We start from the raw sequence: 14,198 nt of genomic DNA, 5'->3' as shown, positions 1-14,198 counted from the left end.
CAGAGTCGTGTGAGCGTTCTAAAGTTTAAATCACGTTTCTACGACAAAGTATGCCAGAGTAATGAGGCTGCAAAAGTGAGGTTGATTTAGAGATAAATCCCATACAAAGTCAATGGCAGGAAAAAACTATAAATAAAGTTAAATATGTTAAAAAGTATAAACTTTTTCAAAACAATTTTTTCACCAATGAAAGTTCAAAGATAGATGAACATTATAAAGTTTGAATGAAGTTTCAAAGTGAAAGTATGACGGAGTAATAAGAGCTCAAAAAAGTTAACTGTGAAAAATGGGACCTTTCTTCCATCGACTCTCATTATAAAGGATGTAAAAAAAAGTTAAAAAGTTAAAAAGTATAAAAAGTATAAAACTTTGTGAAAATAAAAATACAAGCACACATCACTGCAAAGAGCTGAACAGTTTGAAGTTTGAACTACATTTCTAGCATAAAGTATGTGGAAGTAGTAGGGTGGCAAAAAAAGTGGCGGAAATTGGAATAAATAAATATAGGCTGGCAATAACTATTGTGTGCTCACTGTAGCGAGCCCACAATAACTATTGTGTGCTCGCTGTAGCGAGCCCACAACAACATACTGAGGAAGCAAGTGAACAGAGAGAGGGAGAGAAAGAGAGATAGAGAGACAGAGAAAGGGAGACACAGAGAGAGAGAGAGAGAGAGAGAGAGAGTCTGATATGTCAGTATCTTCCCTTGTGTTTTGGTTTGTTTCCCTCTCCTTCTGTGTCCCCTGTTGGACTCTCTACGTGTGTGTACGTGTGTGTGTGTGTGCGTGTGTGTGTGTGCGCGTGCGTGCGTGTGTGCGTGCCCGTTCATCCAGCTCAGTTGCCTTCAACCAGCTCCATCACCTCCCTCGGTCGACAGCTGCCATCCATCCGTTCGTCACCTCTCCTGCATATTATATAAACCCTGACTCTTCTTCACCCACTTCACCTCACCTCAGCGCGCGGGGCGGCGGTGGCTCAGGGGCAGAGTGCAGGCTGCATGGGAATCGCAAGGTTCCCTGTTCGAACCCCCGTGGGCTCCCCCTGCAGAGTTATAGCGTCGAAGTGTCCTTGAGCAAGACACTGAAAATATAATTAATTGCTCCCATGATGTGCAGGTTGGTGGTGCCTTGCATGGTTTCCTCCTGCATCATTGTGTGAACGGGAGAATGTGATGCACAGTCTCTAAAAAGCGCCTCGGGTTAAAGGGAACCATTCCTTGTCACGTGGTTTTGTTGTTTCAGCTCCAGCGGGTAATACGTGATCATCACGCTTCGCAAACCTCCAGGTCAGTAATTCGTTCTCGGCGTTTGTTTCCAAGATTCATGTGTGCTGTAAAAAGTAACTTCCAAAAGTGTCCTTTTGTCCTCAGGATCACTCCTCCATCATGCCTGCCAGTCAACCTGCCCACGTATATACTGCCCATCATTCCATCATACAGTAGCTCCTCGATCAGCTCACAGCCCACATGCATCCTCCACAAATAAACTCTCTTGAACCCTATATCATCGCATCCCTATATAGTCTTGGAATCCTATATAGCAGTGGTTCCCAAAGTGGGGTCCGGGGACCCCCAGGGGTACCTGAGGGAGTTCCAGGGGGGACCCATCTATTTTGTTCATGTTCATAAAGTGCTAAAGTGTTTAAAGCAGTGGTTCCCAAACGTTTTCATGTCAAGGACCCCCAAATTGACACTACTTAGCCCGTGGACCCCCATTTGAAAAGATATGCCAGGGACCCCCATAAGAGAAGACGTACACATTTAGACGTCTACATTTAGACGTCTACATTTAGACGTACACATTTAGCGTCTACATTTAGACGTACACATTTAGACGTCTACATTTAGACGTACACATTTAGACGTCTACATTTAGACGTCTACATTTAGACGTCTGTATACATTTAGACGTCTACATTTAGACGTCTACATTTAAACGTCTACATTTAGACGTATACATTTATTTGTTATCCGTGTTGCGAGGATGAGGGGGTACCTGGAAAAATATCTACCCCAAAAGGGGTACCTGGTCCAAAAAAGTTTGGGAACCCCTGCTATATAGCATTGACCACTTCTGGACTCCGTTCAATGAAGTGTGTAAACACAGTATATATAGGATTTAACCACTCGAACCCCAGCATCCCCGGAATTCTGGGACTGGGGAGGAACATTTGGACCGAAAACAGTCGATGAGCACAAGCTCACGACGTGGCGCGGCACGTTGTGAGCTTGCAGATCGGCTATTGTTTTGCCAAAGAGATTTGTTGTAGATGGACAATAAAATGTACAAGTTCAGCTGCGACTGTACAATAAAGCAAAACTTCACATACCAAAAAAAAGAAAAAAAGCAATATATGGCAAATTAAGTTTCGTTTTATTAGAGGCCTTTTAGGTCAACTTAAAGCACAAGTTTACCTGCATTTACATTTAGACTTAATAACAAGACAATAAACCCTGGCACAACTCGATAAACAATCAAAATACCTTTAACCTAACTTTAAGTATACGCACCCACTTACCTAACATAAAATAAAAATCACACCTGTGTGAACCGAGTGGTGCAACTCCCCTCTCTCCCCCCCTCCTCTCTCTCTCTCTCTCTCTCTTTCTGCTCCGTCAGATTAGCTTTATTATGGATATCAATCCGCGTCACTGAGAACTATTTTTTCATTATTATTTTGGCTCGGCCTTTCCTTCTTTAGCGAACCTATAGACAGTCAGAAGTTGGATTTGCGTCCAGCATGTGGCAGCCATGTCACATACTTCTGTCGTTCCAATTTCACGCACACCACTCATGCTCATTGACGTACACAAACAGGTACACGGACATTGCTGGTTGTAGGAGTGGTTGCACCACTCAAAAAGGACAATTTAAATCAATTATAATCTTACTACTCTCATCTATAGCCTCTATCAAAAGTGACCCGTTACAAAAAGCTGGTATAGCCAGTATAGTTCTACAAACAGATCACATAAAGTCAGACTTGCTTTAGGGGAGGTGGAGGTTTTTCCAGACAGGGCATTAGTCCGACATTCATCCGCGTGTCGGACTATAGCGTCTGCTCCCGTGCTTGCGGTTATGGTTAGGTTAGGTTAGGAGATGAGGTGGGTTGTCATTTGTCTGCCCAAATGACTTGTCTGAACTATACGTACCATGCACCCCAGCTTAGCAGTATACATCGGACAATCAGTCAGCCGAAGGCCTGCCCTGAAACTCTTCATTTCAACATGCCTTCTATATATAGCGAGTTCAACCTCAACAAAACCAAACACTAAAGAGTGTGTGTAGGTCAAGAACATGGTGACGACACCAAACCTTTTGGGCACCAGCGTTCAGACCACGTACACACACACTCACCATCTCCATACACAGCACATGGACAGTGTCTAGCACACTGCCAATTAACGCACACAGCTGATAGCCGTTCTTAAATAGGGCCCAGGTGGACAGCTTTCTTCTGATGATGATTGGCCCGAGCCTGATGAGAGGCGGCACGAAGCAGGTATATAGGTCTCCTCCCCACGCACGCGAGCTGAATCAGTATACTATAGTATACCCAGTACCCAATTACATACATGTCATTGGGTACATCCCACATGACAAACCTCCGGTCTGTTTCATACGATCAGGGGGTGTGTTGAAGTGGTTAAGTGGTTATAAAGCTCCCCTCCTCCCCCTTTGCGTTTGTGTGTTCACTCTGAGCTCTGCAACATCTGAGCGACGCACGCAGCAGCCTGGGGGTATAGAGGTGTGTGAACAAACACCCCGACAGGCAGCAGGTTTGAAGGAGGCGCAGGCTCATGGCAGCTGCTGGCGGCCGTTTCCCTTTTTAAGCTCTTAAAACAGAGTGTCTCTCTCTCCCCGGGAGCCTGGGGGCCTCTTCTTCTTCTTCCTTCCCCCTCTGCCATTCCAGGCGATATAGAACACCTCTCCCTGCACTTTTGATTTGTTTCTTTCAAGCCTCACTGTGCACAGTAAATGCATTGTTGTTGTGACTGCTGCTGAGCTGTCACTGGCAGGAAGTGGACGGGTTCGGGGAGTCAATGGCCTTTTGCTTATTACTGTGAGTGTTTGTCTCGGTGTGTGTGTGCGTGTGTGCTTGTGCGTGTGTGTGTGTGTGTGTGTGTGTGTGTGTGTGTGTGTGTGTGTGTGTGTGTGTGTGTGCGCGTGTGTGCAATTGTTAGGAAGAGAGAAGAGAGTTGTCTGACAGACTTGTCCACAGAGTCATTGCAAAAACATAGTCTGTCTCGATAGCCACGCGGGGACACACACACACACACACACACACACACACACACACACACACACACACACACACACACACACACACACACACACACACACACACACACACACACACACACACACACACACACACACACACACACACACACACACACACACACAAAATGGTAATTTGTGACTAAACGGGATTATTTTTATGGGCAGTAATCCAGTAACCTAACGACGTTACTTACGAAAGTAACGGACATATACTGGACACAATCCAGAGTGTTCATGAAATCTCAAATGTAAAAAATTGTACAAATAACTATAGGTTTTTACAGTACAGCGCTACTTAAAACTACTCAATTAGTAACCTTGTGTGTGTGTGTGTGTGAGAGAGAGAGAGAGAGAGAGAGAGAGAGAGAGAGAGAGAGAGAGAGAGAGAGAGAGAGAGAGAGAGAGAGAGACAGAGAGAGAGAGAGAGAGAGAGAGAGAGAGAGAGAGAGTTTGGGGGGCCAAGTCATAAACCGTGACGGACCATGGCGTATGCGGTTTATTTCTGTGCTTTGTGGCCGTGACATGATGTCACTGACTTTACCTCTGCGTTTTCAACGCAACTTTGTGGGTCGAAAAACTAATAGTGAGCAGCAGAGGCGATCCTTAACCCATTCTGAACGGGAACCCATTTTGGTGTTTAGCATCATGTCATGCTTTAGCTATTGAAAAACAGCAGATCTACAAGCTCATAGCGCGCCACCGAGTGGCGCGCTACGAGCTTGTAGGTCTGCTATTTTTGAAAAATCGAAGAACGACTGACATTTGTAGAATCTGATCTCGGGTCAGAATGGGTTAATCAAGACCAGTGTGTGTCCAGTGGAAACCTCGTATGAATCTGATCTCAGGTCAGAATGGGTTAAGGATCGGGAGGCCCCATTCATGACGTCATCATTTTAATTTAATTTAAATTTTAATAATTAATAATAATAATTATTATTATTATATATTATTTTTGTCAGCGTGTATTATCGGACTTCAAAGCATGAACAGCATACACAGCCAAGTAGAAAAATACACAAAAGCAGCTTGATTAAACCATTTTTTTTTACTTTGTCTTGAAATTACTGTAAAGTATAACTGGGAGGCAGCATAGGCTATATACAGTACAATGATGCAATCTCTCAGCGCTGCTGGTGCAGTGAGTTCACACACTGTGAAGTGGGAACAATTACAACCAAACAACACAGGTCAACGTGACATGACAGGTCGAGTACCTGCAGTGATTATTAGCTGCTGCCAACTAGTGGTAAGTGGACGTACAGTCGTACAGGATGAGGCTGAATCATTGACTAGGCTGATTGGAAGGCTGCGATGCAATGCAATATTACTACTACTACTACTATACTTTGCTTCTACTACTACTACTACTACTACTATTTTTTTTGTGGGTCGAGGCCTGTTTCAATTGAAACGATTGAAACATATGGCCGCCACTGGTGAGCAGATCTACAAGCTCACAATGCGTCACATCGCAACGTAAAAATGTCACCAGTGCTGTAAACTACATGTACCAAATACGCTAATATCCTCAGACCGTAATGAGACCCAATTAACGCGCATTTTGACTAACGGTTGGTTGACTGCATGTCATTTGCGCAATAGCATCAAGGGGATGTTATGCCTTATAGTGCATGTTCCCCTTCCACTCCACACAAACCAATTGTGAATTGCTGTGTCTGACATTGCCGTGTCTGAGGGGCGAATGCCCCTTAAGATTGCTTGGTTGGATATTCAATCAGTTTCACAGCTGAAATGTACGGTCCCATTGCTTGTCTGACGTCAACTGTTCCGAATGATGTTCTGAATAAATATTTTCGTCTAATATAAGTATTAGGCGGGCAGTGTACAGTAATTAAGTCTGCAACTGGAACCGAACCTGAGATATCGTGTCGGGGCTATACTGCCCATAAGTCAGACATCCCGTTATAGTCAGCCCTGTGTGGATGGCTAAATGTGCCTCGATTTTTTTTACAAAAATAGCAGACCTACAAGCTCGTCGTGTGCCACTCGGTGGCGCGCTATGAGCTTGTAGATCTGCTATTTTTCAATAGCTAGAGCATAACGTATAACGCTAACAACCAAAAGGGGTTCCCGCCCCAAAATGTCTCAATCATTTCCAGGCTTGACTATATTGCAAGTCCACCGGCATATACATGCTCGCTCAAACTCACCCTTCAAACCGAATGCAGCGGCATGCCTCCTCCCTTCCCTATATACATATACATGTCCATGCCTTATTGCCCCTTCAGACGTACATGTACGTACGTGCGTGGCCTCTGCTTGCTGCTCAGTGCTCGCCCAGTCAAAGCACTGATGTGCTACAAGGCAGTCAGGACATGATGCGACCCCACACACACACACACACACACACACACCCCTTCCCGGCTGCACCACTTAGATATAGCACTCCTCCTCACTACTTGTATCCCGTCTTGTATGTCACCTATTTTATTTCTTTCTTTAGAGGCTGGTTATATATACACTATGGAGATGTATGTCGGTCACATATACGTTACCGTGTAGGCTAATATATTGTGTTGTATGTTAATTAGATATGATGTCGCAGGGCCGTCGCTGTACTGTACCTACAGTATATACACGCAGTAGGGCAACCGAATGGTCAGCTATACGGCCCTGTGATGTTGTTTAGACGGACGTTATGTGTTTGATGTTTACCTGGCTGTCACCCTATAGTTACTTTGTATAGCACGACATTGTTTTCTGTGCACTTTATATGACCTTTGACCCTGTTATTTGTTGACCTATAGGCTTTACGGCACTTTCTTTTTTTTGGCACTTTTGTAGGTCACTCTGGATAAGAGTGTCTGCTAAATGCCTAAAATTGTAAAATTGGTATGATTACGTATACTAAATATTAAATACCTTGGTTTGACATTGGTGATTAGCAAGAAAGTGAATCGGGGCCCTTCTGTTTATGCTATAGTATCATAACGCCATGGCTTTCCCTAAATATTTGCACTAAGGCTTCACTCAGACCTTCACAGCAGAACGTTGTATATTATAGCTGATGCACGAGACGTGTTGACTGACGCAAGCTCGCGATGCATTTCCAACGGAAGTCACGTGGTTTGACACATTTCTGTTGTACGAGGGGGCAGCCGAAAGCCGTATGACAAAGATGTCGTGTCAAACCACGCGACTTCCATTGGAAATGCATTGGGGGCGGCCATGACACTTTGGCCCTTTGTTTACGTCCATCGTCCAACAATGTTGTATATGCTAGATGCGAAGGTGTGAGTGAGGCCTTATAGTAATGCCTCGTAATTATTCCTGACTATAGTGGCACTTTCACCACTGTTTATTTATGGTTTATCTGCTGGACAGCCTCTTTCAACAGCCACCGCTGAACGGTCAAAACATTTAGTTTTGACCTCTGTTCCTTTGTTGGGAGTTACACTGAACTCTGGTTGAGGGACAGTATACTATAGCACGACTGTGCCTCCCAACAAGCTGGCTCCACCTTGTTTGACATTCGGAATGGAATCATCACAGAGCCCGCACTCAGGGCCGTCGCTGGCCATCTGCAGCCACACAGACAGACAGACAAGACAAGCAAACACAGATATAACAAAAACATTCTGACCTGCAGGCTGCCACAGAAGTGGTAGAAGCCGTCCGTGTTGATGTGGTTGTCGATGGTGTTGGGGCTGCGCTCGCGGCTCCTCTGGTGCGGCGCGGCCGTGGTGGAGGCGGTGGTCTGCACCGGAGGCATGGGCTGCCACACCCCCACGTCGGTGCCGTTCCCGAAGGCCTGGATGGCGTTACCTGGAGAGAGAGAGAGAGAGACGGAGAGTAGTTTTGTGAAATTCTAGAGAAATAAACATCAAATGCCACGTAGTAGTGAGTCAGCGTCAAGTGAAACAACCGATGCATTGGAAGCAGCAGGGGTGGTGGTCTGGTAAAGTACCTGTGGAGACTGTGACTCCTTCACAGTGCCTCCCTAAAGTTCGGCACTCCAACACACACACAACTTGTGGCTGTGTTTGCAGTTGGGGACTATAGCGACCCCTACAGGTCGGTTGGGGCACCTGCAGCAGGGGATAGAACTGGGAGGGATATACGTAGCATGTTCCTCTGCACACGTTACGCTTTTTCCCAGTGACACTCTGCAGGTGAAAAGCAGTGTTGCCAACTCTCGTGAGAGAAATAAGCCCAACCCAGTTCCAACAAAAAAACGGACAACTCTTGCAGGAGAAATAAAGCCAAATTTCTCCATGAAAAACAAGCCAAAACAAGCCCACTAATATATTCTATTGTCTATGTTAATTCACGTTTTGGTCATTCATTATACTAATTAGCCTAACATTGGCCACATAGGCCTACTTTAGCCGATTTTTTTATTTCTTCCCCCTCTATTTAACAACATGCTTCATTGTCGTAATGACTTGAGGGAGGCGTGTGTGGGTGTCTATGTATGTGTGCGTGTGTGCGTGCGTGTGTGGGAGGTCTCAACAAGCCCAATAAAACACAACTCGCGACTAGAAAATAAAAAAGCAACTCTGAAAGAAATAAGCCAAAAGTCGCGGGGAAATAAGCGGACTTGGCAACCCAGGCTGAGGTGAAAAGAAGCAGCTGTCACTGCATGTGTATCGGAGGAGACGTGTGGTTGTCTACTCCACACCCCAACGGTACAGGTAGGGCAGTCACAGGGACATTGGCAAGGACAACATTTGCGTATAGACAATAAAAATAAAAACTAAACAGTTCATACTGTATAGGACAGATCAAAGTTGTAGGTGTTTCAATTCATCAAGACAGAACTAGGCTATTTATTCTCATTGGAGGATTAAAAAGAAATAGCCTATATATATATATTTATATTTGAGAATCAAGCCAATTTTATATTTTATTGTCATTCATACAGTATGAATGTATCCCATAAAATCTCTCTCTCTCTCTCTCTCCCTCTCTCGCTCTAGGCCGTATAAATAATCAGTGGAAGGCTGTCTGATTGCAGGTGTCAAAAGCCCTCCATTTTTGCACATGTATGAAGGCTCATGAATGTTTCATAACGTCATTTAATTTAGTCTTTATAGCCTTGCAACCACTAGCTCTGGGCTTAACCCATTCTGGGCGGGAACCCGTTTTGGTGTTAGCATCATGTTATGCTTTAGCTATTGCAAAATAGCAGATCTACAAGCTCATAGTGCGCCACCGAGTGGCGCGCTACGAGCTTGTAGGTCTGCTATTTTTTGAAAAATCGAAGAACGACTGACATTTTTTTAATCTGATCTCAGGTCAGAATAGGTTAATCAGACCAGTGTGTGTCTGGTGGAAACCTCGTATGAATCTGATCTCAGGTCAGAATGGGTTAATGTCAATTGCATATACGCATCGGGGGGGCAATGAGCTAAGGTTCTTTGCCGTGAACTAATCCAATTTGCCTTTCACATCAAACATAATATCTAAGGTAAAGAGAGCACCGTTTGCCAGCTTTTGATTTGGGGGTATCCATTAAAAGAGTGGTCACGCGTTGTTGAGCCTGGCCTATACTCATACCATAATTGCAGGTGAGTTAGAAAGGTACTTAGAACCCTATAAGTGTATAGGCTTGTGTGACTGTCTGGTGGAATCTATTATGTAGACGAGATAGCAAAACCTGGAATGCTGACATGGCTATATATTTACCGCTGCAGTCCATTAGTGGGACCTATTAATAGCCCGCTATACGACTTTGAAGTCAAAGAAACACATACACACACACACACACACACACCATATACTGTAGTATATATATATATATATATATATATGCACACATATTATGCACCATGGGCCGTTAGAAAAATAATGATCTTCCTTTGTTCCAGGGTCAGTGAATCCATTTTAAGTGACCCCCCCTATAACACTAAAGAAACAGTCTGGAGATATTTGCATAGGCTCTTTAACCCCACTGATATATTCATGCATGTGCAAAATCGGACAGATATAGGCCCATTTTTTTGTGTGTGACACCGACGCATCCACCTTGTGGCATACTGTTAAGCCCTTAGTATTGCCCCTACGGAGGGCACGATGGTGGCCAGTGGTGGCAAGTAACTAATTACATTATTTCTATATTGCAGTATTGATTATTTGAGTACATTTTCCACCACTGGTGCAGGTAAAAAAAAACCCTATAGTGATCTTGGTAATGGATCCTCTGGCTTTTAAATATTCAGTGAGCCTCTGTGCGCTCCCTGTCGGGTGTACGGAGCCGTAGAGGGTTGATGAGGACATTCATGCTCTGCTTCTCCAAACAAACACTCATTACGCTGTGTGTGTGTGTGCGTGTGCGTGTGCGTGTGTGCGTGTGCGTGTGTGTGTTTATGGTGGTGGCAAGCCACAAGTCTAAACTCCGGGATGCCAGGAGTGTGTGTGTGTGTGTCACTGTGTGTGCGTGTGTGTGTGTGTGTGCGTGCGTGCCTGATGTTTGTGCGATGCATGTGTGCGCACATGTCTGTGCTAGTGACTTATAGTGATGAGTTAAATGTGTATTATTCAGATGATGACACATCTTCACATCTCGGGGATTCTCTTTCATTCCGTTACCCTGTAAGATATCTCCATGCAGGGAAAAGACTAGTGTTAAACACTTCCTGTGCCTTTAAAGTTGGCTGAATATGAACACACACACACACACACACACACGCACGCACGCACGCACGCACGCACGCACGCACAATCAGAAGAGCCATCTTTGTCCCAAAAACGTATTACAATTCTATCTGGAGCCGCACGATATGTTTGCTTTAATAAAGCAAACTTTAATTATTTTGTGATTTTTCTGGTCTTCCAATATTACATTTTATCGTTTGCTAACTTCTCGAAGCATATCAACATACTGTACCCTGCAGTAAGCCAAGCAGCATCGGTGGTGAAAACAAACAGAGATGTCTTATCATTAATACATTCTTCTATTTTCCTTCATTCAATTTGATTCTTATTTTTATCTGGTGTGTGTAGGCAACATTGTTTTGCAATATAAAAATGAAAGAATTACTTTATGCCTACTACAAATTCAATAATAAATTATGATTAAATGTAAATAAAGAAAAGAAAAGGAAACCTCTTATTCCTTTTCATTTTTCTTTACCGTAGCAATTGGGAGCCACGGGAGAGGGCCTATAAGACATACAAGTCATTTTTACTAGTTGACTACCGTAATTTCCGGACTATAAGGCGCACCTGAATATAAGCCGCACCAGCCAAATTTAGGGAAAATCCCAAATATGTACGTATACAAGCCGCACCGGACTATAAGCCGCTAGCGGCTAGGGCATTACCATTAACCAAACGTGATTTTTGATAGTCGAGATGAATACCATACAAATCGATTAGCCGGCGGTAAAATATAATTCTTTTTTTCTCCATACAATCAAGCATTAAAAGTCTAAAACGGCGTGTTCTGAAACGAACATGGAGTGAAGCCTTCGCTCCCTTCACTGCGAAGGGTTAACACAGCCGAGCACAGCCAGCGAAATGCATGCAGGCTGATGGCTTTGCAGCCGCCGTTCTGATTGGCCAAAATTCACAACGGCTGTTGTCAAAGTTACAAGTCTAGTAGTCTACACTGCCTCACGGATGGACGCATTGTGAGCTTGTAGATCTGCTATTTCCGTTGTGCAAGACCTTTCTACGGAGCAGCGTAGCATTAGCATGTTACGTTACGTTACTTTGGAATGGAGTTACACAGGCACGGAGGAGAGGCCATGGCAGCGCTGGTTGAAAAACGATGGGATGTTATTCATTCAATTCATACAAGCCTATATATGTTCACAACAAGTTACAACCACAGTTCCTTTGGTCTTTATAACAAATATAAAAAATAAATATTTGTACATTGGTGACTATAACTATTATAGTCTGCTCTTGAGGCCTTTTTGAGGAAAAAATAAAAAAATTAAATATAATAAAAATAAAAATAAAAATAAAAATAAAAATAAAAATAAAAATAAAAATAAAAATAAAAATAAAAATAAAAATAAAAATAAAAATAAAAATAAAAATAAAAATAAAAATAAAATAAACTGTTTTTAATTTATTTTTCTTATCAACTAGTACCAACAACTAGTGGATTTACTAGTCGACTAGTTGCTTAATGCCCTAATCTCTAATGTACACACACACACACGCACGCACGCACGCACGCACGCACGCACGCACAAATAGCCAGTGAAGAAAACACATTACACATGTACATTACAGTGACATGTACAGTGTATATACTTCTATATCATGGAGCCTTTATTTTTGTTTTATACCCAACTGACTGTAGGTTATTAACATCGATTTCCAATAATGGCCTGTTCACAAGCTCCAGACCAAATCTTTGATCTTTCTGATGAGACCCTCTCTCTCTCTCTCTCTCTCTCTCTCACACGTCCCGAGTGTAAATGTAAGAATGACTAGTGCAAAAATGTAACCAAGGGTCCATTCGGTTACATTTGTACACATACTAAGCCTGTGACACCACACTATTAGGACCTTAAAAGGCCACCCTAATTTCAGTATGGACTCAGGTCCATATAAGCACGGTATACAACAATAAAAGAAACACGACAGGCAATATTAGATCATTAAAATATGTCAAATAAATAGTATACATATAACAGCTCATATTGTGGCTTGTGAGGGGCCACGATTATACTGTTTTCGGATACATCCAGCCGTTGCATGAACTTGAACATGGAGGGCTGTATTTTGCGTGTCTTAAGTATACCAGGTCTTATTACTTATAACTTAAGACCTGGAGGCGTGGTCAATGCCATTTGGCTATTCTGAGTGGCCCAAAGAGCATTGACCACGCCTCCAGGTCTTATAGTTAAGTAATAAGACCTAGTACTTAAGACATGCAAAATACAGCCCTATGGGCTGTATTTTGCGTGTCTTAAGTACCAGGTCTTATTCCCTAACTTGAGTAAACTAAAGACCTGGAGGCGTGATCAATGCTCTTTGGCCACTCAAGATAGCCAAATGGCATTGATCACGCCTCCAGGTCTTTAGTTTACTCGAGTTAGGGAATAAGACCTGGTACTTAAGACATACCATACCATACCATACCATACATTTCAAAAGACCTAAGTCCTCCTAAGTATCTGTATGACATCCTATTGGGTGGTCCCTGCTGATTCCCATCCCTAATGCTCGCCATAATTAGTACAGAAATTTGTGTGTGAAGTAAGTAAGCCTTGCCGAGCCGTGAGGCCCATATAGGGGCAGGAGCCTATCTCCTGTTTCTGTATAGCGTGAGGCAGCTTGATGTACAAGTACAACTCCTGGACTTCATGTACAAGTATACACCCCCTGGACGTGACGCTACCAGCCTGATCAGACCCTTGATGCCGAGTGCCAAGCAGGGAGGCACTGCAGGGGTCCCATTTGTAATAGTCTTTGGGTATTTTGACGCGGCCGGGGATCGAACCCCGACCTCCCAGGGCGGGCGGACACACTCTAACCACAAGGCCACTGAGCTGGTATATATATATATATATACAGCTAGTGGTATTTCGTAGCTAATAAATGCTCCCATCTGATTTCAAAGAGAACGCTATAAATGCCAGTTTCCACTGAAATGAAACTTGAACGCAAGCCCTCCGTCAAAACACAAACTTCTGGCCAGTATTTGTATAAAAGAAAAAGAAACCCAGACTGTTGTTCAATTCATGAAAGTATTAGAGCATATAAAGCAAATCTATAGTCAAAAGGGCATATAGCCTGAGACATTATAGCCATTTTAGTTCCTGCATGGCAGGCACCACTAATACATCACTATAGTGTACATACTGTACATACAGTATACGTCACCTGTGGTACAGATACTCACGGAAACGAAGTCAATAACACTGCTGATTCTTTCACACACGCGCGCGCACACACACATTTACTGTCAGATATACTGTACTCGCGCACACA

General features: G+C 43.5%; 1 protein-coding gene across 2 annotated transcripts in view; it reads right to left on the bottom strand.

Moving 5' to 3' along the window:
- The window catches only part of gfra1a (gdnf family receptor alpha 1a), a 142,207-nt gene that overhangs the window by 9,238 nt on the left and 118,771 nt on the right, over nt 1-14,198 (bottom strand). For both annotated transcript variants that reach the window (XM_080782825.1, XM_080782826.1), the window contains one exon: nt 7,888-8,069. In XM_080782825.1, coding sequence (XP_080638951.1) covers nt 7,888-8,069 — 182 coding nt within the window. The remainder of the gene's footprint in view (nt 1-7,887; nt 8,070-14,198) is intronic.

This window comes from Protomyctophum bolini (assembly GCF_963924005.1).
Source record: "Protomyctophum bolini genome assembly, chromosome: 14".
Taxonomy (NCBI): Eukaryota; Metazoa; Chordata; class Actinopteri; order Myctophiformes; family Myctophidae; genus Protomyctophum; species Protomyctophum bolini.
Note: the sequence above shows the minus strand (reverse complement) of the source record. Positions and strands in the feature narration are given on the sequence as shown.